Source organism: Podarcis cretensis (assembly GCF_951804945.1).
Source record: "Podarcis cretensis genome assembly, chromosome: 1".
Lineage (NCBI taxonomy): Eukaryota > Metazoa > Chordata > Lepidosauria > Squamata > Lacertidae > Podarcis > Podarcis cretensis.
Genome location: NC_137170.1, coordinates 61,412,082 through 61,434,831, shown reverse-complemented (window position 1 = coordinate 61,434,831; position 22,750 = coordinate 61,412,082). Strand labels below are relative to the sequence as shown.

Genomic DNA, 22,750 nt, shown 5'->3' with positions numbered 1-22,750 from the left:
ATTTTATAATGTTTCTCACTTCTGGGATATGCAGTGCTAGCTCTAGGATTTGGGGGGCCCTTAGTGTAGTTTTGTGATTTCTAAAGAACAAGACCCTGACTACTGTGCAGGATCTTGTTTGCCAGATTTCTTCTTTATAAAGAGAATAAAACTTCTTTTGAGGTTTGTGTCAATGAATTCCTGCAGCACAGTTCTGACAGGGAGTAAAGGGGATCGGGGCTCCTAGGATCAGCTCAATGGTACAATTGTAGGAACATCGAGGTGCTAACTGTCCTGCCTCCTTCTTGCAGAACACATCTCCAAAAGCCACATATTGAGTTGGGAGTTTCTCCTCCTCATCTGTGAGGATTGGCAAGGGATCTCCAGAGGGCTGTGCCACAGAGCCTAGGATGGTGATGGTCCTCTGGCAGTGCTGCTGACAATAATGTGAGGAAAACACAAACAAGAAACGCATGGATCGTGTAATGTTAGTCAGGTCATTCCCAGGACGATCAAGAAGCAAAGCAGGGACACCTGATAGAACACCAGCTTCTCTCAGTGTCCTAGTATCTCCTTCTAGAGGGTTGGATAGGGGAAGTTTGTGTGTGCTGGCACCTGTGTCCTAGGCAACAAGGTGAAGTGGATTCCAACTAGGTACCAGATTTACTCTCAGCCACCTTCCCTGAAAGGAAAAGCTCCTGTGTAGCAAGGGGAAGTGCTGGAGGTGGCTCCTCAGCTAGAGAAGTTAAGAATGGGCAGTAAGAGGAGGCACCAGTTTGTCTGAGCCCTTGAGGAGGGGCGAATACGTGGATATTCACCCTATAGCCCACTGGGATCAGACAACTGGAGTTTCGAATCCACCCAGCTGGGCCTATCTTCAGGGTCCTCCAGATCTAACTCACTGAGCCATGCATGTGCTCTGTTTATCTGGAATGCTGCTTTATACTGTATGTGTTTATTAATAATATCTCTGTTTGTGTGTGTGTGTGTGTGTGTGTGTGTGTGTGTGTGTGTCCCTCCTGTGTTCCCTGAGTCTGCTAGAGAGCCTTCATGGGCCCCTGGGTGTCTTAAAAGAACCCCAAATTTAGCTGGTACAGTATTGGGAAATGTGGCTCACTTTTCATGGTATGGCACCTTCAGCGGAGCTCCCTAACCTGGAAGTGGCAGGACAGGTAAACTGAGCATTCTTCTAGGAATGTGGAAATGCTAGTACTAATAATACACTGGACCCTTTGCTAGACTTGGGGCCCTGGCAAATACCCAGGCATTGCCACCCTCTGGAGTGGGTCCTGGTGATAAACAATGTAGATTAATATTAAATCAACACCAGCTTAACTGGAGACATTATGATGATTAATGAGAATTAGAAGAAGCAATAAAACATGTAAGAGTAACTTTTAATTTATACTGATGAAAGACAGAGTCTCTGAGACAATTACTCCCCTGGTCTTTCAGTGCAGGAATAGCATACAAGATGATCATTACTGAATTTAATAGAACTGTTTGTACTAAATCAGTTTTAAAATTCTCAAGTTGCTTTTCTAGGCTAAAATTCAGTACTCACACAGTTATATGGACACTTATGTTCCACTGAATTAAATGTGGACTGATTTCCTAAAAACCAAATTCTCTTAGGCGTGCTATATCACATATTTCTTGACAATGCCATAATGGAAATTGATCAAATTAAGCCTTGCACATTCTAATAGAGGACAATAGCAATACATTTATACTGCTAGAGTACAGTAACTTGTCTTAAAATGAGATGTAGGATATTGGCCGATCCAGGAATAATACGGTTCAGATATCACTTTAGCCATGGGGCCCTGGGTGTCAGAGAGAAGGCAGAACTGCTTAACGCCTACTTTGCTTCTGTCTTCACCCAAAAGAAAAGCAAGGCCCAACCTGGTGATAACAGAATAAATGGTGCAAGGAGGGAGCTGCGGCCCAGAATACAAAAAGAGGTGGTAAGGGAACACCTAGCTACTTTAAATGAATTCAAATCTCCAGGGCTTGATGAGCTGCATCCAAAGGTACTAAAGGAGCTTGTGGATGTAATCTCAGAGAATGTGGACTGGAGGCGGGCAAATTTTGTCCTCATCTTCAAAAGGGGGGGGGGGGGAGGAGAAAGACACCAGGAACTACCAACCTTTCAGCCTGACATCAATACCAGGAAAGATCCTAGAACAGGTAATTAAACGGTTGGTCTGTGAGCACTTAGAAAAGGATGGTGTGATTACTGAGCCCCAGCGTTGGTTTCTCAAAAACAAGTCATGGACCTTATAGTTCACAATAATAAATTACTCTTAATAAATGCTGCTGCGATGATATGGCAACGGGAACTGCACAATACAGGAAAACAGAGCCTGCGTTCAGTTTGATATTCCTGTCCCAAATAATCTAAAGTGCACAAACTTATTCTGAAGGAATGAATTTCCAGATAATATTATAAGCTTGCCAGTGAAGTGACAAGTGTTTGACTATGTTCCAGTTCTTGGTGAATGGAAAACCAGCAGCTTCCTGTTACAAAATGTACCAACAGCCCATGCCTAATAATACACACTGACACTGGCAACTTATAAACTTGATATATAAATGTTTCTTTTATTTTTTATTTTTAAAACTGAAACCAGTATATTTTTAGCAAGGTAAATAAGTCTGAGTTAGACTGGTTTCTTCTATGGTTCAGCTCACAGAGTGGAATTTGAAAGGCGGTGTTTTACACAAGATACAGAAGTGAAAATTCAGCCAGGACTCAATCAGAGAATTTCCTGGTCTATGCTGTATTTCCTCTAGTGGTAAGTGTCTTGAGACTGCAGAGTAGATCAGCCTCCACCAATCAGATGCTTTGGAGTAAAACTCCCATCAGTCTCAGCCAGCATGGCCATGTCATCTAGGACTGATGGGAGTAGTAGTCCAAAACATCAGGAGGGCACCAATTTGGCAAAGTCTAGAGAAGAGAAAAAGGGGACAACATTGATGCCTCAGTTCCTAGCATATGTAGATTATGTTGGTTCCTTTGCATTAATGCTTTGGGTCAGGCATGGTTTGTTGCCTCATTTGTGTGTTTCCCTATGCTTGCTCTGGGTGTGCCTACCTGCTTGCTCCCCTCCCCTTTCTCTGCACTGACCCTCCTTGTGCATCTGCCCCATCTTCCCATTCATCTCTGGTCCTAAAACTGTCAGGTCTTTCATTTCAGCTCCCACATGCTTGGCTACTTACAGCCCAGTGCTGCTGACACTAACTCCATCAATGTCACTGAATGAGCTGAATTAGTGGCATTTCCCTGGGAAATCCGCATTACTGATGTTATTCAGTACTGATGCGGGGTTGACAAGGGTCACAAAGCAGAACGTAGCTTAACACATTCAGCTTGCAGAAATAGAAATTAAAAAGAATCAGGTCAGCGCTACTTGACAGGGTTCATCGTTTTAAACATGTTGTATAATCTAAGAACTGAGACTGTGTGTGTGTGTGTGCACGCATGCACACACACACATGATTTTATTGCTTAATCTCCAGGCTTTTCCCAGTCTACTTCCAGGCAGTGCCAGGACCAGTCCAAGACCTTTTGCTGCCTGAAGCAGAGACCAAATGGCTCTGCCTCCTCACACCTTTGCTAGGCCAAAAAGGTTAAACTGCATCATCAGATTCCAATCCCTCCCCACGTTGCTTCTCCTGTAGCAGGTTGCTTTACCCTGCTGCAGGGCAAGGCTGGCCCTGGAATAGAGGTGTACTGCAAACTAAATGGTATAAAAGTTGCCCATAATTAACATGAGTCTTGGCTGAACCTAAGACCTATGAAGCATGTGCTCTACTACTCAGCTATGGCCCTTCTGTGGCAGGGACAAGAAGAGAAGTGAAAGTAGGTAAGTGCAGGAAGGATAAACAGCATTTTATAAGATGCATACCAAGGCTTGTCACACAGACAAGGAATTCCCACAAATAGGAAGCTGATATAGGGAAAGGCATGGGCCTGATGGAAAAGTAGGATCTTCCGGTCCCTGAATTTCATTAAGGCCAGCAATGGAACTTAGCCACCAGAGACCAGATACTAGCTCTGATCCTGGAAGGTCTAAGATTCAAGTCTACCTCCCACTGCTAGTCGTGCCACAACTTCAGTATTTTTCAACTGACCTTTCAGTTTTGTTTCTCTGCAAGTCCTTTAATATTCCATTAAACACCAAAGTTTACTAGCTCCAACAATACCATATGGGGCCATAAGATTAATGCTGAGCTCTACTCTTTTTATCAACAGTCCTTTCCTTGGGGCTCTGCCCAGATACTGGATTTATGTATTCCAAGAGTTGAGAACATGAGAGGAGCCCTGCTGGATGAAACCCAAGGCTCATCTCATCCATCTTTCTAGTCCAGACCAATGCCCATCTAGCCCAACCAGAAGCCAATATGAAGGTCATACATGTGAGCAATGGCCCTCTTCTACAGTGACAGGTTGCCTCTGATACAGGAGGCAGCATGTAGCCATCTAGTAGCCACTGATGTTTACAATACTCAGAAACTCCCCTAAAGCTTCCATTCCTGTTGAACTCACTTCCAAAGCATTATCTTGCTATTTAACACAGCAGCATAACGTTGTGACAGATTGTAGTCTTGGAGTTATTTGCTTCCAATTTTTGATTATAAACCATGCTCCAGGAACACCTGGAGAACAAAGTCAACAGTGATTCGTGAAAGAACTAACAAAATAATAACTAGTGAATCCCAACCTGCGTATTCAGATCCTTGCTTTGCAATCTACTGAATGGAGGTTTCTGTGGAAACGAGTTAAATATTTCCAAAACAATTCTGTCTATATCACAGTATAATTTATTTCCGTATGTTTGTAAAACTGACCATTTAAACATCAACAAATCAGTTAACGAGGAGGAAGCTATTGTGAGTCATGAAAGGCAGGCACACGTTACTATAACTGGACAGGGTAATAGCCTGTGTTTTATAATGGTTACAACTGAACAAATATAATGGAGCGGTTGGCAACTTCATGTGGAAGAAGTACAGGGAGGAGGAGGGGAGAGCTAGGATCCTTCGTCTCCTGCACTTTTCTCTGAAAGCTGTTCCCCTAGCTGCTTTTCATATGGCTGGGACAAAAGACTAGAAGGAAAATCTACTGAGACAGTTGATCAGGGGACAGTTTGGAGGTAAGTATGGGTGCAGCAGGAATTCAGCACTGTATTTTTATCTACTTATTTAAGGCTGTAATCCCATAGTCACTTACCTGGGAGTAAGGTTCATTAAACTCAATGAGTCTTACTTCTCAGTACACAAGTACAGTGGTACCTCAGGTTACATACGCTTCAGGTTACATACGCTTCAGGTTACAGACTCTGCTAACCCAGAAATATTACCTCAGGTTAAGAACTTTGATTCAGGATGAGAACAGATATTGTGCTCCAGCGGCGCGGCGGCAGCAGGAGGCCCCATTAGCTTAAGTGGTGCTTCAGGTTAAGAACAGTTTCAAGTTAAGAACGGACCTCCAGAACGAATTAAGTACTTAACCCGAGGTACCACTGTATAAGATTGCTCTGCAAGTTGCCTCTCTACTGTTGGCATGATGAGTCATATATTTTCTAAAACAAAGGTATGTTACATCTAGTTCTGGCTCCTCCCCTCTCCCAATGTATGTTTCCTCAGCTTACAGTTTTTTTATGCCACATTCACACTAGATGGCAACCTGCAGTCTCAACCCTTTCAAACATTAATTATTTATTGCTTTAAAAAGTGTCAGTACTGTACTACACTGCAGTTATCATATCCATTTATAGATACAATAAGAGAGGAGTAAAGGCCAAAATTCTGAAAAGGAAATACTGGTTTTGATGCTAATACAAAAGTCTAGACTACAAGTCCATGCTGAATATGAGAACTTGACAGGTTTATCAACAGCAGACCATCCTCAAGCCTAACTAAGCCTCAGTACCAATGTGACTTCCATGACATAAATCCTTACTTTGTTTCCTCACTGTCACAGCCGCATACCCAATGAAATAAGATACAATGGCTAATGATGCAAGAATTACCTTCATGGTTTGTCAAAACAAGGATAGCAGTGGCCAAACATGGCCATTGTGGAACCCAACATATAACAGTCTGTAGCTTACTGTTATAAAGGAGGGGAAAACACACAGAAAGTCTAGTGGAGGGCTTTTAGTAATGTTTTAAGGGTCTCACTGAGCTGACTGATCATAAGGGGGACTGAAGCTCAGTGTTGGGATGGGTGAATCTGTCAATTTCAGTTTTTCTGCTTCTTATTTCCCCAACCTTAAGTTAAGCTCACAGGATTTCTGTTTGTGGTTTATCTTATTTTAAAAGTCTACATGAAAAATTGTATGTATTTTCTCATGTATTTTTCCTAATATACACATTTTTGTACACATTTTTGCCAACGAAGTGCATTTTTCAATCAAAGCAATGTTGCATTGTACATTATTTTCACCAATATATACATTTTCGTGCATGTTTTGTGCAAATGTGGAGAAGTACAACCTTCAAAGGCTACTGTGTTTTGGTTCTCTTATCTGTTCTGAAATGGCAAATTTAGATACATTCACATTAAAATGCAAACTGAACAAATTTCTACCCCATTCCTAACACATGCAGAAAACCCCAATTTCAATCCATGACATCTTTTGTTCAAAGTGTTGGTGCTGACCTTTAAAGCCCTAAATGGCCTCAGCTCAATATACCTGAAGGAGCGTCTCCACCCCCATCATTCAGCCCAGACACTGAGGTCCAGCGCTGAGGGCCTTCTGAGGGTTCCCTCACTGCGAGAAGTGAGGTTACAGGGAACCAAGCAGAGGGCCTTCTCAGTAGTGGCGCTCGTCCTGTGGAACGCCATCCCATCAGATGTCAAGGAAATAAACAACTATCTGAATTTCAGAAGACATCTGAAGGCAGCCCTGTTTAGGGAAGTTTTTAATGTTTGACATTTTATTCTGTTTTTAATGTTCTGTTGAATGCCGCCTAGAGTAGCTGGGGAAACTCAGCCAGATGGGTGGGGTAGAAATAAATTATTATTATTATTATTATTATTATTATTATTATTATTATTATCATTAATTATTATTAAAAGGGTTAGATAGCAGATGATTGAAAAGATCCTCATTGGTGACTCTAGAAACCACTGTTAGAGGAGACAATAATGGGCTAGATGGCTGAATAATCTGACCTGGTATAAAAACACTCTCCTAAGTCCCCTTGCAATTGACGGATCCCAGAACTAGTAAGGCTTCTTTAGCACTGTCACTAGAAACATACCCACAACATAAAGACCTGCTGGCTAAGTAGGCAGCCCCACCATCCTAACTGCAATCGGGGCTGGCCCAAGACATTTTGGCACCTATGGCGAATCACAAAAAGGCAGGCCTCCCTTCAAGGAAGAAGGGTTGAGTGAAGATCTACATCAAGAACATGGCAGGGAATTAAACAGCTTTACCCAATGGTTAACGTGGGAAGTAAAGGCCATCATGGTGGAGGGGACCTGCTCTGAATCATGCTGGGCGGGTGCAGACCCCAGGAGACCCCAGAGGGCAGCTCCCACCATTTCCTCCCTAGGATTTGAGGAGACTAGCAGAGCCTCCTATTCACCAAGAGGCTGCTGTAGAGGTGGCATGGGGGTGTGTGCTGCCAAGGAGGTAACAGGTCTGGCCTCCAAGGCGTGCACTCCTTGGAGGCTGGATCTGCTGCTCCTGTGGATCCTGCCTCCTGAGGTGGTTTTCTCACCTTGTGCCATGGGTTGGTCCTAATTGTAATGTATAGGATGTGTAAATGGCTTTTAAGAGCACCTACAAGTTTTAATTTCTCTTTCCTCATGGGAACCTCGGAAGAGTCTCACTTGTTCAGTCACCTTTTCTGTCTCTCAGTGCAGGTCTTGGATCTGCTGAGATAATGAGTCATGTGACTCCTCAGAAGTTAGTACCTCTTCATGTTTGGTGTTTTTCATGTTTTGTGGAGGTACACGAATCTCAGGGCGTTTCCTGGTAAGCAAAGCCTAGGTGTGGACAATAAACTGAGCAGGTAGGTTCCCACCATATTCATCTCACCCAAGAGCCATTACACTATGCAGCCAGAGCCATACATTATTTGAAAGGGAACGACATGGTGTGGTGGGAATGGACATCTCTACCCCATTTATCAAGGTCAAGTACTTCAGTTGCTACAATGCAAACTAAATTGGAACACTCAGAAGTGGCTGTGGAGAAGATCTCAAAGCTGTTCTTATGGTATCCAAGGGACTCACCAACAGAACATTATCCTTGCCAATAACTTACTTGTCATTTGGCCTAAATATTTGTTCCCTAGGCTAAGCAGAGTCCTAACATCACCCCATAGCTTGCTGGCTAACACTCATACCCCTCTCCCAAGGCTCTTACAATCCAGAGCTGAACTCTGACTTGGGGATCTGTATTCTTCAAAGTACACCCCAGAGGACAAGAGGGAGCTTTAAGCATGGACAGCCTCCAGATGTCATTGGACTCCAACTCTCATCAGCCCCAACCAGCATGGTCAATTGTCAGCGATGGGAGTCCAACAACATCTGCAGGGCCCCAGATAGGCTAGTGCTGACATATAGTTTTGGGTTCCTGCTCACTTAAAGACTCATTGTTAAAACCATGTTTATGGAAGACACTCTTACTCAGCTACAAGTGATTGCCAAAGAAGAAGAAGAATACCAGATGCAGAACTGCCATGGTTTGAGGGTCAAACTAGCACAGCCATCTCCAGCCTTGTGCCCTCCAGATATTATTGGACTACTGTTCCCATCATCCCTGACCACTGGCCATGCTGGTTACAGCTGAAGGATCTGGAGGACACCACAATGTAGAACTCTGGTCTGTCACAATGTGATCCTCTGCTAGCAGCAAAAAGTAAATTAAGTAACTGGTTGAAAAATCACAACCATATGCACAGTGTGACTGTTTTGGCAGGCAAAATCTCCCCCCCCCCCCCATGAGTTTCAATGGATATTACCAGACCCATGACAATACTAGAACTCTTGAGCATTTATTTGGTGCCAACAGAACACATAGGTTATACAGCAGCTTCCCAGAAGCCTTGCTCTTGATTTAACACAATGGAGGAGCAGATATTTTGAGATGAAGAGCACAAGGAAAGATTAATTGGAAGCATCCTAAAGCAGGTGAGGCTGTGATTGTCTTGAGAACAATCTGTGTGAAGATGGGTAGGAATGGAAAACAAACAGAAACCGAGCAGTATACTAGGCATAAATGCTATAACCAAATAACCATTATTACCATCGTTGAGGCTACGTTCAGACTAGTAAAGCTACATGCTGAACTCTCACTGAGCCTTGTGTTCTATTACAACTATTGAGATTTGTAAATGTGAAACACTTCCTCGGGCTTTGAGCTATAGATTGGACATGCGAGTTATCATTCCTCCCCCAAAGCAAAACCCAATTAGCACCAATTGATTCAATTTCGAGCTCCTAACACATACACCATTCAGTGATTCAGTTCTCAGCATTTAATGTGCCACAGATAGGTGCACACTAGACTTCTACAGCCCTCTTAAGAGTTATAAAATCAACTCACCCACTCCATCACCCATATCATATCATATTCTTATCACTCTTTCAAGCACCAGATCATCCCCCCTCTTCCCCCCCCTTTTTTTTGGGGGGGGGGGGTCTGTAAAAGTTGAGGTTTTGCCAGTGCTTTGAAAATGAAATATAGAAAATCGAAAGAACATTTGTGGCTCTCTCTGGAGTGTGATGTGATGCAAAGGTCAGTCTGTCTGCTGCCACTACCCTGACATCAGTACTATCATGTCTCCCTTCTGGTTCTCAAGCCCCCAGGAACTGGTAGTGTTGCATGAGTCGTGCCGGATATGTCACTCTGCCTGCCAGGACAAGAGAGTGCAGCATCCCCTAAAATGCAGGGCAGGAGGCCAAGCTCTGTCAGCAGCCATGCTATTCCTTAGCAGAATAGGTTACGAGGCCACAGACTGCAAAACCTAGATTTGCAGGGGTGACCTAGTATTCCCCAGTGGTGGGGAAACAAACCAATAGCGTTCTTTCTAAAGCAGCTAACTTCCCACCCCAACATGGCTGCACCATTTGCTACCAGGCACAAACGTCTGCAGAAGAGGCTTGTAGCATGCAAAGCCGTTTTGAGAATTCATGATCTGGCCACACGGCAATCTCTATCTAGCTAATGTTAATTAGTCCCATTTGTGGCAGCAGACCATCTGCTTTGCTCACTCAGTAGTGTGTGAGCGTTTACTATCTGCTTACGCTGTTATTGAGCATATTAAGGCACTGGTGATGCAGAAGCAATCTGATCCATGCTGAAAATACTAATACACTCACAAAAATAAAGCAAGTCAGAATTACACAAACAGTTGCAGCCTCTCGCCATATAAAGCAGCAGCATTTAAAGAGGCATCTAAAAATGGATTCAAGCCACATTTGAAGATGGTTATATCCAGGATGACAGGAATATATAGTGGAGAGGAAATTCCAATTAGCCTATTTTTCCCCCAGGCATCCAAGGCATGGACAATGTTACTATATTTCACACACACTCACTGACTCTAAATGCATGGTATGTTTAAACATCAGTATCTTTCATGCATACCATAATATAGATCATGCTTCACCATCATTTTACACATGACTGCTACACACACACACACACACACACACACACACACCACTCCCACAAGCCCAGCAACATAAAGCAGAATGATGCTCAGCTACACACAGCAGTACAATCACAACAGGAAACCTCCGCAAGCAGCAAACCCTTGTGTTACCAGTATGATGCACAAACACACCCACTGCAACCTGTACCACAACAAACTGGAATCGTATATATTGGCATCGCAAACAAAGCACACACTCCACTACTGACAGCCCTGCCTTAGTGAAATATTCAGGACACCACAAGTAAGAAGCTACCCACCACAACTAAGAAACATTATAAGAATATCTATGAACATCCAATTCCCCCTTTCACTATAATATATCTGCAAAAATATGATTTCCTCGCCAATATATGCAACCACCAGGAATATAATACACATACACCCCATCAGCATCGCAACACAATCTGCTCAGCAGATTTCCATAAAACACAGTACACACACCCATGCTGTTACCACACTAACACCATTTTTGCTGACCTGTGTGTCAAAGCCATTTTCCATGGAGCTGCTCTTCTTGGGTAGGAAGCCATCTCCTGCATTCTCATGACCATTGTGTGACTTGAGAGGGATCTGGCTGGAATAGGATGACTTGTTCACCTCCACCTTGCTCCCAAACTTTAGGTAGCAGGGTTGTGGGATGGTCCTTGCTGCTGGAACATGAACAATAGGAGTAGCACTGTGGACAGGTTTAGGTAGTCCGGATTTCATTTTGGAGGCTACCAGGATGGCTGGCATTTTTTCTCTTTCGGCTTTGTTAACACGTTTCTGTCAGTAACAGCAACAGGACCAGCAACAAGCAGCAGCCAGGGAACGAGGTTAGAGGCAGATTTTCCAAGCTGGTGATGCTGAATCACACACACACATACAAAATGAGCAGAGAGTGGGGGGGATAAGGGGGGGGGTTCCCCACTTTAAAGCCCGAACTAGCTCTGACAGGTGTCTCAGCCTTCCACCTGTTTCCTCTTTTCCCTTTTTGCTGTTGGTCTTTATTCTCAACCAGTGTCCTCCTTCCGCCTTGTCCTCTTCTGCTGCTGTTTAACTTGCTGATTCCTCCTCGGTAGCTGATTCCTGTAATTTTCTTTCTTGGAGACGAGAGGCTCTTATTTCATTATCTTTTCACTGGAAATGGGAAAGTGAAGCAGTCTTTTGGAATTAAAGAAAGAAAGAAAGAAAAAACCTGCTGCAGCATATGCTTCTTGGGCTGCCTGCCGTGTGTGTGTGTGTGTGTGTGTGTGTGTGTGTGTGTGTGTGACCACGCTAGAGAACAAGCACAGGAAGGATTTCCAGGCTTAAGATGTCTTTCTTCAGTCTTAGCCAAGAAGCAGATGTAGTTCAGTATGTTAACAGCCGATGCCCTTGGATACGAGCCTTAGAGAATCCAAGCTCTTTAATCTTAATATCTGTGAACAGGACCAACGATGCCGGAGCAGAGGGAGAAACGTCCATGGATGACATTTAAATCATAAGACGGCTGGTGGCAAAGCGATTTCTCAGTGCTGCTGCTGCTGCTGGAGCCTAGAAGGAAAATTTCCCCTGTCAAAGCTGCGGGAAAAGCAGCTTCCACCTCATTTTTAAGCCTCAGCAGTGAAACAGGTTTCAGAGCTGAATGGCTAATAAGAGGCTGAGCTATGGTGTGAAAGAGTGAGAGCGAGAGAGCGAGAGCGGATGTGTGTGAGTAAAGGCAGCCTGCTGTGGACTACGCCAAAGAAGGCTACCCAGATTAGCAAGAGCGGGAGAAGGTTGCAATCTGACAGTACAGTAAAAACAGTGCGAGCCTCCTGATTGGTCCTCCCAACTCAAATCAGAAACAAAATATCTCTGCAAAAGAGGAGTGGCTTCAACTCAAGTGACTGGCAGGAAACTCTTTCCCCTCCGCTCTAGTACAAAGCACATTCTGTAGCAGCTCTGCGGCAACACGGTGGGTCTCTGGGCTAAATGTAAAGGATGTACAGGAGGAGTGGGGAAGGCGGGGGGGGGGCGAGGCAAGGCGAAAATTCCTAACCATCTAGGCTGCTGTTTTGTGTTTTGTGTGTTTTTTTTTAATGGAAGGCCCTTTCAAAGGAAAACACATGAGGGTGAATCACAATTCCGTTTTTACTGACTACTCATTCAGGGAAACTCCCACTGAAAATGCCAACAAAAATGTGGGTGAATAAAGGCTGAGTTATTTAACCCGATCAAGTCGGAGCTGGAAATGCGCAGGGGCTTTGCACAGGTGGTTGTAGACCATCTAACCTGATCTATCTCTCTCTCCCCTCCCCCTTCTCTCCAGAGAAGCCAGTATTCCTCGTGAGCAAAAAGCTTATTTGCACATTATGCTTCTGATGTGTGGCTCTATAACATTCCACACACATGTGCTTAGCTGCATAATAATTACACACGTAACAAACACATCAGCAAAACTGCATGTGCTTTACAGCTACATCTTCTGGGGGCAAGGATTGGGCACAGCTCACCTGCACACAGCTGTGCAATGTGTGCAGGGTTAGACCAATTAATGAGGAATAGCGATATAGCAACAAAGGCAGGATGCCAGTTGCTGCGGAAGGAAGGTAGCTGCCAACCTCATGCAAACTTATTGTTGCTGAAAACATTACAATAGCGTAGCTGGACTTTGGTCTGACCCAATAAGCATTTTTGACCCTCTTAATATGTGACCTAAATGACTTTAATGCCAAAGGTCACCTGGCAGCTGCAGAAAGGAGTGAAAACCAATGGGGTCATTTAAAGACAATGTCCAAATAATGTTCTGGACAAGTTTTGTGATAACAATGTTTGTTTGTTTTTAAAACACATGACACTCCCCTGTTGGCTCTCATGGGTTAATTTTTGGAACACCATGAGGCATAGTCACCCTGCTGTTATTTTTGTGATCTACTTATCCCAGGGTGAAATAGAGATCAGCGGAAAGTATTCATTTGTTTATTTCCTTATTACTTAACAGTATTTACCGGCTATCGTATAACAGACTTCTTAGGATGGGAAACAATACACACACACTCTGGTAGCTCAGGTTAAGAACTTAATTCGTTCTGGAGGTCTGTTCTTAACCTGAAACTGTTCTTAACCTGAAGCACCACTTTAGCTAATGGGGCCTCCCGCTGCTGCTGGGCCGCTGCAGCACGATTTCTGTTCTCATCCTGAAGCAAAGTTCTTACCCTGAGGTAATATTTCTGGGTTAGTGGAATCTGTAAGCTGAGGCGTATGTAACCTGAAGCGTATGTAACCCGAGGTACCACTATATATATATGTGTGTGTGTGTATGCGTATGCGTATATATACACACACACATACATGCGCGCACACACACACTAAGCCAGTGGTGTGGCATGCCACACTGGTGTGGCAGAAGGGGATGGCAAATGCGGCAGGAACATTCAAGGACAATCAAATTAACATTTAAACATTTCAGTGTAGTGTAGTGTAGCGTAGTGTGGTGTGGCATGGCGTGGCGTGGCGTGGCGTAGCATAGTGTAGTGTAGTACCGTGTCAAAATATTTCTTTTTATTTGCAGAATATGGATAGATATCTTTTCAAAACGAGAGCAAGAGCATCAACTAGAACAATCCTAGTTGTGATCTAGAATTGGTGTTCAAACAGCATGTTGGAGAAGACTCGTATATAATTATATTTGGGGAGTAATTCGTGATCCTATGTAGCTGCGTTGTTTTATACTTTCTGGATGTCTCATGATCACTTTATAAAGTAGTTGTGTTGTGTGTTATAAATCAAGCACTGCTAGGAGCTGTTTCTTTTTGTTTTCAATGTATTTCTTGTCAACAAAAAAATTGGTGTGGCGCAAGCAAATTTTAATTACGAAAGTGTGGCCCAGAGAAGAAAGTTTGAGAACCACTGCACTAAGCAAACAGCAATAAAAGTATAAAGCAGCATTAAAAATAATCAAGATAAATGTGCATGCCAATGAATGGTACAGCCTCCTCCCCTTCTCCCACAAACCCCCGCATACACATTTCAGAATTGCTGTGGCTTTTTCATTATTTAAAACAGGGTTGGGGATACTTTTCCAGCCTGCAGAGAATGTCCCCTTGCTTTCCAGGGGCTGCATGCCAGTGGTGGGTGGGCACAGAGGCAAGAGTGGGAAAAGCAATGGATGCAAGCAGATCCCACTGGATTAGGCCAATGGCTCACAAGATCCAGCATCCTTTTCTCACAGTGGTCACCCAGATGCCTATGGGAAACCCACAAGCAGGATTCAAGCACAAGAGCACTCTCCCCTCCTGTGGTTTCCAGCAACTGTTATTCAGAAGCACTACTGCCTATGATTTCTCCCAACCAGTCTTCCCATGCTCCCTCTCTCCCATTTGCTGTGGAATGGGATTCCACTTTCTTCAGCAAGTGAGTAGGGAGGATAAAGGGATTGAGGGCAAAGAAGGCCAGGAGAAACCAGGGCTGCATTGATTCTCCCTGTCAAGCAGGTGTTGATTTTTATAACTGAAGTATTTATAGACCACCCTTTCATATGAAATATCACAAGACGGTATGCAACCTGTATGGGGTGTTAGGAGAGGGGTAGTACCTTTTGGGAGGGGACACATTATGTTGCTTCTGGGGTAGTTCGTCCACCTTTGGTCCCCACCCTGCACTCAATTCTCACCTGTGGCTCCCAAAAGCTGTCAGCATGCTACAGCGGCTACACCCTGCAAAACGTCTTCAACTGGCCAGCTAAACCAGGTGAGGGTAGCTGATGGGTCTTAAACCCTCAGCAAGTTAAGGACTTCCCCCTGGATGTGAAGACAGGCTCTGGTGGATTGAATTGATGAGACCAACAGTGGGTCCAACGGTCAGGAAGGCAGTTTCTGCACGTGCTGTAGAGGAAAGTGAGGGGCAGATGGGGCTTGTCAACCTGAAAAGGTAGCCCATCTAGGAGAAGGAAAACTCTGGTGCTAAACCTCTGATGCTTCGCAGGTTATCTTCAGGAGGTATCCCAAAGGAGTATTTAAGGAGTAAACACTACACAAATCCAGAGTGAAGTCCCCAAGATGGTTGGATGGCACCTTGTATGCCTCCATGCAAATTGGGAACCTGTGCAGCTCTTTCAGCAGCAGAGTAACATGTTGCCAGAAGCCTGCTTCTGTGAGAAGGCTGGCCACTCCATTCTGTACTAGCAGCAACTTCTGGACCAAATACAAGGGATGTCCCACATAAAGTCCAGAGGTTACCAATGTATGGACCACCATGGTCAGACTATCCTAGTCCAGGAATGGTTGCAGCTGGCAGAGGCTGGTAGAAGGCATTTCTAGCAATAGATGTCACTGGGGCCTCTACTGACAAAGATGAATCAAATAGTACCCCCAAGCCATGAACCTGCTCCTTCAGAGGGAGTGCAACCCCATCCAGAACAGGCAATTGGCCTATCTTCTGGACATGAACCCATGCCTCCGTCTTTCTAGGATTCCAGCTCAATTTGCTGGCACACATCCAGCCCAACACTGCATCCACGCCCTGGTCCAGGCCTCACATAGTCTTTCCTGATTCATATGTAATGGAGAAATAGAACTGGGTTTAATGAGCATACTGATAACACTTAATGATATATTATACCTCTTCAGGCATTGGGCCCTCACACATTCAACCCACACCTGTACATGATCTCTCGAGGGTTGTAAATGATCTCTGTGATCAGGGAACTTGCGGCTTATCTTATATATTTCCATAGGGAATTATAGTAGATTGACAGGCCTGGCCTGCAACACAGAGTACACCTTCAACTGCCAATAGAAATTCTGAAAATAGTCCTTAGTTACAGAATGACTTACATAGTTTTCCCTTTATACGGACATTGCTTTTTTATATGGCAGGTGTTATTTTATGGTATGTTTTATGAAGGGGTTGTCGTACCATTGTTGGTGGTCTTTATACTTATCTGAAAAGCCTACAAAACCTGTTTTAGCAGGACAAAAGTAATAAAGGTGTTTACAAGGGAAAACAGTGCTTCTATCATACCATTTTCAGCTTTCCACTGTCCATCTCAAGACAACCAGCGAAAAACACCTGAAGGTTCTTGAGAGACAAGACTTATACTTTCCGTTCATTTGACATGCCCCTGGTTTCTAATCTCAGTTTCCATGCTCACTCAGTGGGTTGCCTTGCATTAACGCTAAGTGGGTAATTTTTTAAACAGGAAATGTGTTTTTCCTCTAGTCTCCTTTGTCCACTAATCTCAGATTACAAAGCGCTCATCTCTGTTCTTCCATCTCATTCAGGCAAACCTTCCAATGTTTTCTCTTTTGCCACAGCGTGAAGCACAGCTTTGAGCTGAAAATGATTGTGAACAAAGATTTCAAAGCTTTAATAAACCTGACAAGCCAGTGTCAGATTTTGCCAGATGAAAAGAGAGGTGGTGGTGGGAACCGAGACATGTGTTAAGAGTTACTTCACTATTCCCATTTGTTCCGATACTTTTTTAAAAACATTGATTTTAAAAAAGAAAACACCATAGGGATCTACAGAATACACGATTCCAATGCAAGGCTAGATTTTAATCCCACAGCTGTCAATTTACTGACACTTGGTTTACATAATTTTGCAGGAATTCAAGGGACTCCGTATCTGTAGGAATAAGTGTCTGATGACATTTGTGCTAATTCTAGTGTGAAATTATAGGATGGTTTGGTGATCGTCACATAAAGGAGACAAAGTAATGATATGATAATGTAAACAGTGGAAACCGTTGCTAATGAGTGAGAATTGAAGCTAAAGTACATATTGCCCACGTGACAGCCAGTACAAAGTTTCTGCTGCTTAAGAGTGAAAGCATAGCTCTTGGAAGGGATGGAAGAACCTGAGTGATTGTTTTCTTCCTCTTGCACAACCTGAAAACTCCAAATCAATGCAGGATCACAATCAGAAAAGGGGTTGGGATACAGAACAAATTAAAGCTACCCAAACAAATTAAAACCGTCCAAACAACCTAAGACAGCATCACATGACCAAAGCACAAGCATTAAGGATGAGACGAAGACAGCAAATAAAACAACTTAAAAATTATAGAAAAATCAGCCTGCCTAGATGAATGGGTCTTAATAAAGTGGCAAAAAGAGAGTGAAGCAGGAACCAGATGGAAATCCTGGGACACAGTGTTGTCACCACAACAGAGAAGGCTCTGTCCCACATGCAAGTGAGCCTCTACAGCATGGGTAGGCAAACTAAAGCCCAAACGCCTTCTAAATCTGGCCTGCAGATGGTCCGGGAACCAGCGTGTTTTTACATGAGTAGAATGTGTGCTTTTATTTAAAATGCATCTCTGGGTTATTTGTGGGGCTTCAGAATTTGTTCATTCCCCCCCCCCAATATAGTCTGGCCCCCCACAAGGTCTGAGGGACAGTGGACCAGCCCCCTGCTGAAAAAATTTGCTGACCCCTGCTCTACAGTTTACCTCAAAGGGTGGGGGACACCCAATGACATTAACATAGTTATCATTGGGGTTGCAAACCTGTGTCTAAGTTGTGCTACTGCTGTTGGAACCTTAGGCTTAGATTACTATAAACTCCTCCAGTAAAATGAAATCTCTCCACATAGAAAGCTGGTAGGTCAGGAGGACAAAAGGCTCCAGTTTAATCTTTTCCCTGATATCTATTTTTCTATGTGCATGAAAGACATGCACACAGTATTAAATGCAAAATGCAGCTCCAAACTTTCTATATTTATACTCTAGCAGAGAGGCTTCACTAGACTGATGTTGCAGCCTTGTCTGTGTAACTTCTTTTGGAAACAAGTGAGCTATTGTAGGCACTTTCTTCTGATGAGGCAGATTACTAACCCTCATCCCTCAGAAAAAGTCTGTTTGTTACAGGAAGACCACCGCACGCAAACCCCATCCAAGGGTGTCTATTTTAAATTGTCATAATGCCCTCCTGCGTTCAGTATAACACAGCATTAAAAGTTGCATCTCTAAAAACTTCTGACACGTGGTCTTTCTGCTTCACTGTGGATCAGATTCTTAAGACTGAACCAACGATTTTTGGTTGGGTCAGCTTAGTATTTAATTCCTATAATGAACAGAAGAAGAGCCTCTTGGATCAGGCCAATGGCCCATCCCATCCAGTATCCTGTTCTTACAGTGGCCAACCAAATGCCTGTGGGAAACCCATGGGCAAGATCCATAAGCCATATGTATCAATATTTCACGAAAAGTTAAAATTATCCCCCTCCTAGGCTCATTTCTTGAAAGCATTGTTAGACAATGGTGAGGGCAAAACACAAGAAAATGGCCCACTTTCTGCTATCCATTGTTGTGCCAAAAATTTAGGGCTGAGTGAAAATAGTATCCTAAAATACTCAAGTCTATTCGCAGGTGGAAAACTTGGAAGAGAATCATTTCATCAAATATTCTTGCTGGGGGAAGAAAATTTCCCAGTGCGCCCCTACCATTGGTGTTTGAAGCCACAAACACATATCAGCTTGATGTGTTTTCCCTCAAACCAGCTAATTTGAAAACTTAAGCCACAGTTAAGATGAGGTGTGTACATTTGAGACAGCTCTTGCCTTTGCACAGATGCATGTGCATGTGCATGTGCATGTGCAGACAACAGCTTCATTGAATAGGGGCTCCAGGGGTTGCAGGCAAAGGGAAGGAAATCAGGCAGTACACATCAGGTGAATTTTTGTCCCTTGCCCCCTCTCTGGTGTGCACAGCAACACGCAAACATGACTTGAAACACACTGGGAGGAAACGACCTTGCTCTGTTTTAAGGCAGTAATATGTAGCTGAAATGAAACAACTTTGTTGTTGATACTGGTTAGTGAAGGGTGCCAGATCCTGGGGACCGAGCCCTTTCCATGCCCCAATATGTTTGGGGTGGGGGCTGGGCCTTCCCAATGTCCAAAAAGCATGGAGGTGAAGCACAGTGCGGCTCCAGTGGCCAGCTCCTCCTCCTCTGCCGCAAAGGGGTTGAAGCAGCCTTCCCCCACCCTGGTGGCAGTGCCAGGAAAAGGAGGAACCTCTGGCCATTGAAGCTGTGTTTGGCTCTGCCCCCGGCTCCTCCCATCATCAGGACATCATGCACATGATGGTGGCTCCCCCAATCACCCTCACAGGCTGGTGTCTCTGATGAAGGGAGCCGCATACTCAGAGAGGAAGACTGAGAGGAGTACAGGGTGAACTCGTTGCTTCCTTCAGTAATGATTTCAAAATATATCTCCATAGTTATGTCTGAAATTCTATGTCCTATTTGTAGGTGGTGAAATATTGCTGAATATTCTCCAGAGATGGGTGGGCTGAAACTTTCCAACACTTCAGAGGAGTCTTGAAATAGAAAAATACGCCCTCCTGAAAAATTCAGGCTAGCTATAGCTGAATATATCAGGAAGGCAATCAAGAGCAGTAGTATCCTTTGAAACAGTTTCCCAGGAGGAATTCCAGAAAGCCCCCAGGAATAGAACAGATACACACCTCCTTGCAGCCAAAGGCAGCAGTCTGACCATTAACATGTGTTGCTTTTCTTCTGAACTTAATGAGAGAAAAACTATGTCTTGGGAGTCCAAATGGAAGCTAATATAAGCCACGATTCTGCTGACCATTCAGTTACTGGAGAAAACTGCCATATACCCTTAGTCCCCTCCCCTGCCCTTCTGCTTTCATACTTGCAAAGAGACAACCTGGTCAAGTGCCTCTGTATCCCAGACTTCCCAAAGGGAATTGGTTTCACCAGACACTTGTAGCCTGCACACTCTCCTTGTCTCCCCATGTGTTTCCTTTTTATAGGATGAGAGAAGATTAAATTCCTTTTAAAAGGATCCAGCATAGCATTTCGCTGGTAGTTTAAGCTTTAATAATTAGCTTCACCTCTTACAGCAGACGTGGTACATAACTACTTTAAGTTAAGTGGTTTTGCTTACTTTATTTTATTACCAGAGTCAGTGGCTGCTGCTATTTGTCAAGGAGAAAGGACATTGTGATGGCAAATCTGCTTTCAACACTTTGGTTAATAATAAGAGTAGCTTTACTTTGCTCCCCCCCCCACCTCCACCACCACCCTGGCTGCCCCTGGTTTCTAAGCTGCCATCAATATTTGATCTATCTTGCTCCATTTTTCTGCAAATTCTTGCTGCCTAAAAATAGTCACTTTGTCATTGCCACAATGGCATAACTGTATACTGGTCTAGTTCACATTACAATGTCAAGTCTCCAAGTCATATGCATGGAACAATACATGCAAAGGACACCTATTGTGACCACAAAGCAGAAACCTAATTAAAAAGCATTGCAGTTCTAGATCTGGACTGTAAGATTAAATGAAGTGCCATTACTAAAACCTTCAAAAGCACATACAATTCACACTGCCCACACCACTAGTTTGCCTAAATGATGCTTAAAGCTATAGTCCTGAACACATGTAGCCTGGATGTTAGTCCCATTGAACTCAGTTGGGCTTACTCTTGGGTAGACATGCCTAGGAATGAGTTATTAATCTGTACCAGGGCTCACCAGCTGTGAATACACAAACTTCTTTTAGGACTCAGTTGTATAGCATGCAAAGTAATAATGAAAATGAGTCTATTGAGCATGAACAGAGAGCCTCTGCCGTAGCATAATTAATAAGCATGGAATATGTAATCTGAGCTGTAGCACTTATCAAAAAGGAATTATGCGCACACCTCACTGTAGGATTTTTTGTTTTTGTTTTTTAAAAAGCACACAGCACTAATCAACCTGGATTCCTTATGACTGATAGACTTGGTGAAATTAAAGCAGAAGAAATTCTTTTTGGGGGGCGTCTTCTCAATTCACTCTGAAACTAGAGCAGAAATCCAAATAGATGCTTGTTCATCTTGTTCATCTTGAGTCTCATTTTGGCTCATCTTCAGAAATGGCTGAATTTTAAATAGCGTAAATTTTAAAACAAGCACCCTGGATTTAGCCTGGAAATAAACCAGGATCCAGTAAAAGTGTTGTTATGTCCAGGAAGCTGTATCCCTATTTCTGTCTCTGTCAGTAATGTAGCTGCTGCATTCTGTGCTACCTCCACTTTTGAAATGTTCGTCAAAGAAAGCCTGGCATATAGTACACTGCAGAAAGACAACTGGGATGTAACCTGAGCATAAATGACTGTGGCCAGGCTGGTGAAAGTTGCTTCATGCTGCTAAAGTTACTAGGTTCATTCTCAAAAGAATGGATTCTAGTAGTCCCCAGACTCCAAAATGGATTCTTTTAGGGAAGTAAAATCCTTTCCTGACAAGCGAAACACACCTCCCAGCACAGACAGACCATTTATCAACCACATCTTCAACTTAGCAGGTTTTAGTTTCATTTGTCCTCATCACGTATATTAACAACTCCAGGCACTGGTTTAACACATCCCTTGCTTTGCCTGAATTACATGAAAAGGAGAAAGCCAGTTGGGTGTCATTGGAATCAACAGCCTAAGTGACATCACTCAGCAGTTTGCCATAGTTTCTGAGAAGCATGGAGAACAGAGTAGGGCCCATTGCTATTGCCATGGACCGCACTGCCATGGATTAGGGCGGCTGTGTTCCAACACCACTTTCTGGAAACAGCCGTCCAAGCAGGAGGAGAACTAATGGAGCAAAGTGCTCCCAGTTACCCCTTTGAAAAGCCACTCTGAAAGGATACCATGGCTGATGGCACTGAAAACTGCTGGGAGTTCCAAGATAATTAGCAGGGTGACACTCAGTAAGAGCTGTTTGACAGTGGAACAGTCTCCCTCGGGAGGCTGGGGACTCTCTTTCTTTGGAGATTTTTAAGCAGAGGTTGGATGGCCATCTGTCATGGATGCTTTAGCTGCGATTCCTGTACTGCAGGGGGTTGGACTAAAGGACCCTTGGGGTACCTCCCAACTCTACAATTCTATGATTTTATATTTCTACGATTCCTCCTGTCCTTCTCCTGGCATATGCCATCCATCTAGTACAAGCAAAGCAGTTCCTGTGCCAAAGCCAAGTCAAAAACCAAAATGAAATGGATTTATATCGAGGAAACCAATGTTATGTCCTCCTGATGTTGTTGGACTACAGCCCCTATAATCCCTGACCATGAGCCATGGTGGCTGGGGCTGATGGAGTACAGCAACACCTGCAGAGCACTGTATTGGCTATCCCTGATTTA

General features: G+C 43.7%; 1 protein-coding gene across 7 annotated transcripts in view; it reads right to left on the bottom strand.

The window, feature by feature from the left end:
- NAV2 (neuron navigator 2) overlaps positions 1-22,750 on the bottom strand; it is a 541,062-nt gene that overhangs the window by 263,590 nt on the left and 254,722 nt on the right. For 4 of the 7 annotated variants that reach the window (XM_079970612.1, XM_079970613.1, XM_079970615.1 and 1 more), the window contains exon 1: positions 11,143-12,346. The exons of 2 other annotated variants lie outside the window; for them this stretch is intronic. In XM_079970612.1, the coding sequence (XP_079826738.1) occupies positions 11,143-11,400 (258 nt within the window). In that variant the 5' untranslated portion in view covers positions 11,401-12,346. Of the gene's footprint in view, positions 1-11,142; positions 12,347-22,750 lie in introns of those variants that run through there. One more of the 7 variants, XM_079970616.1, reaches the window with a different exon arrangement.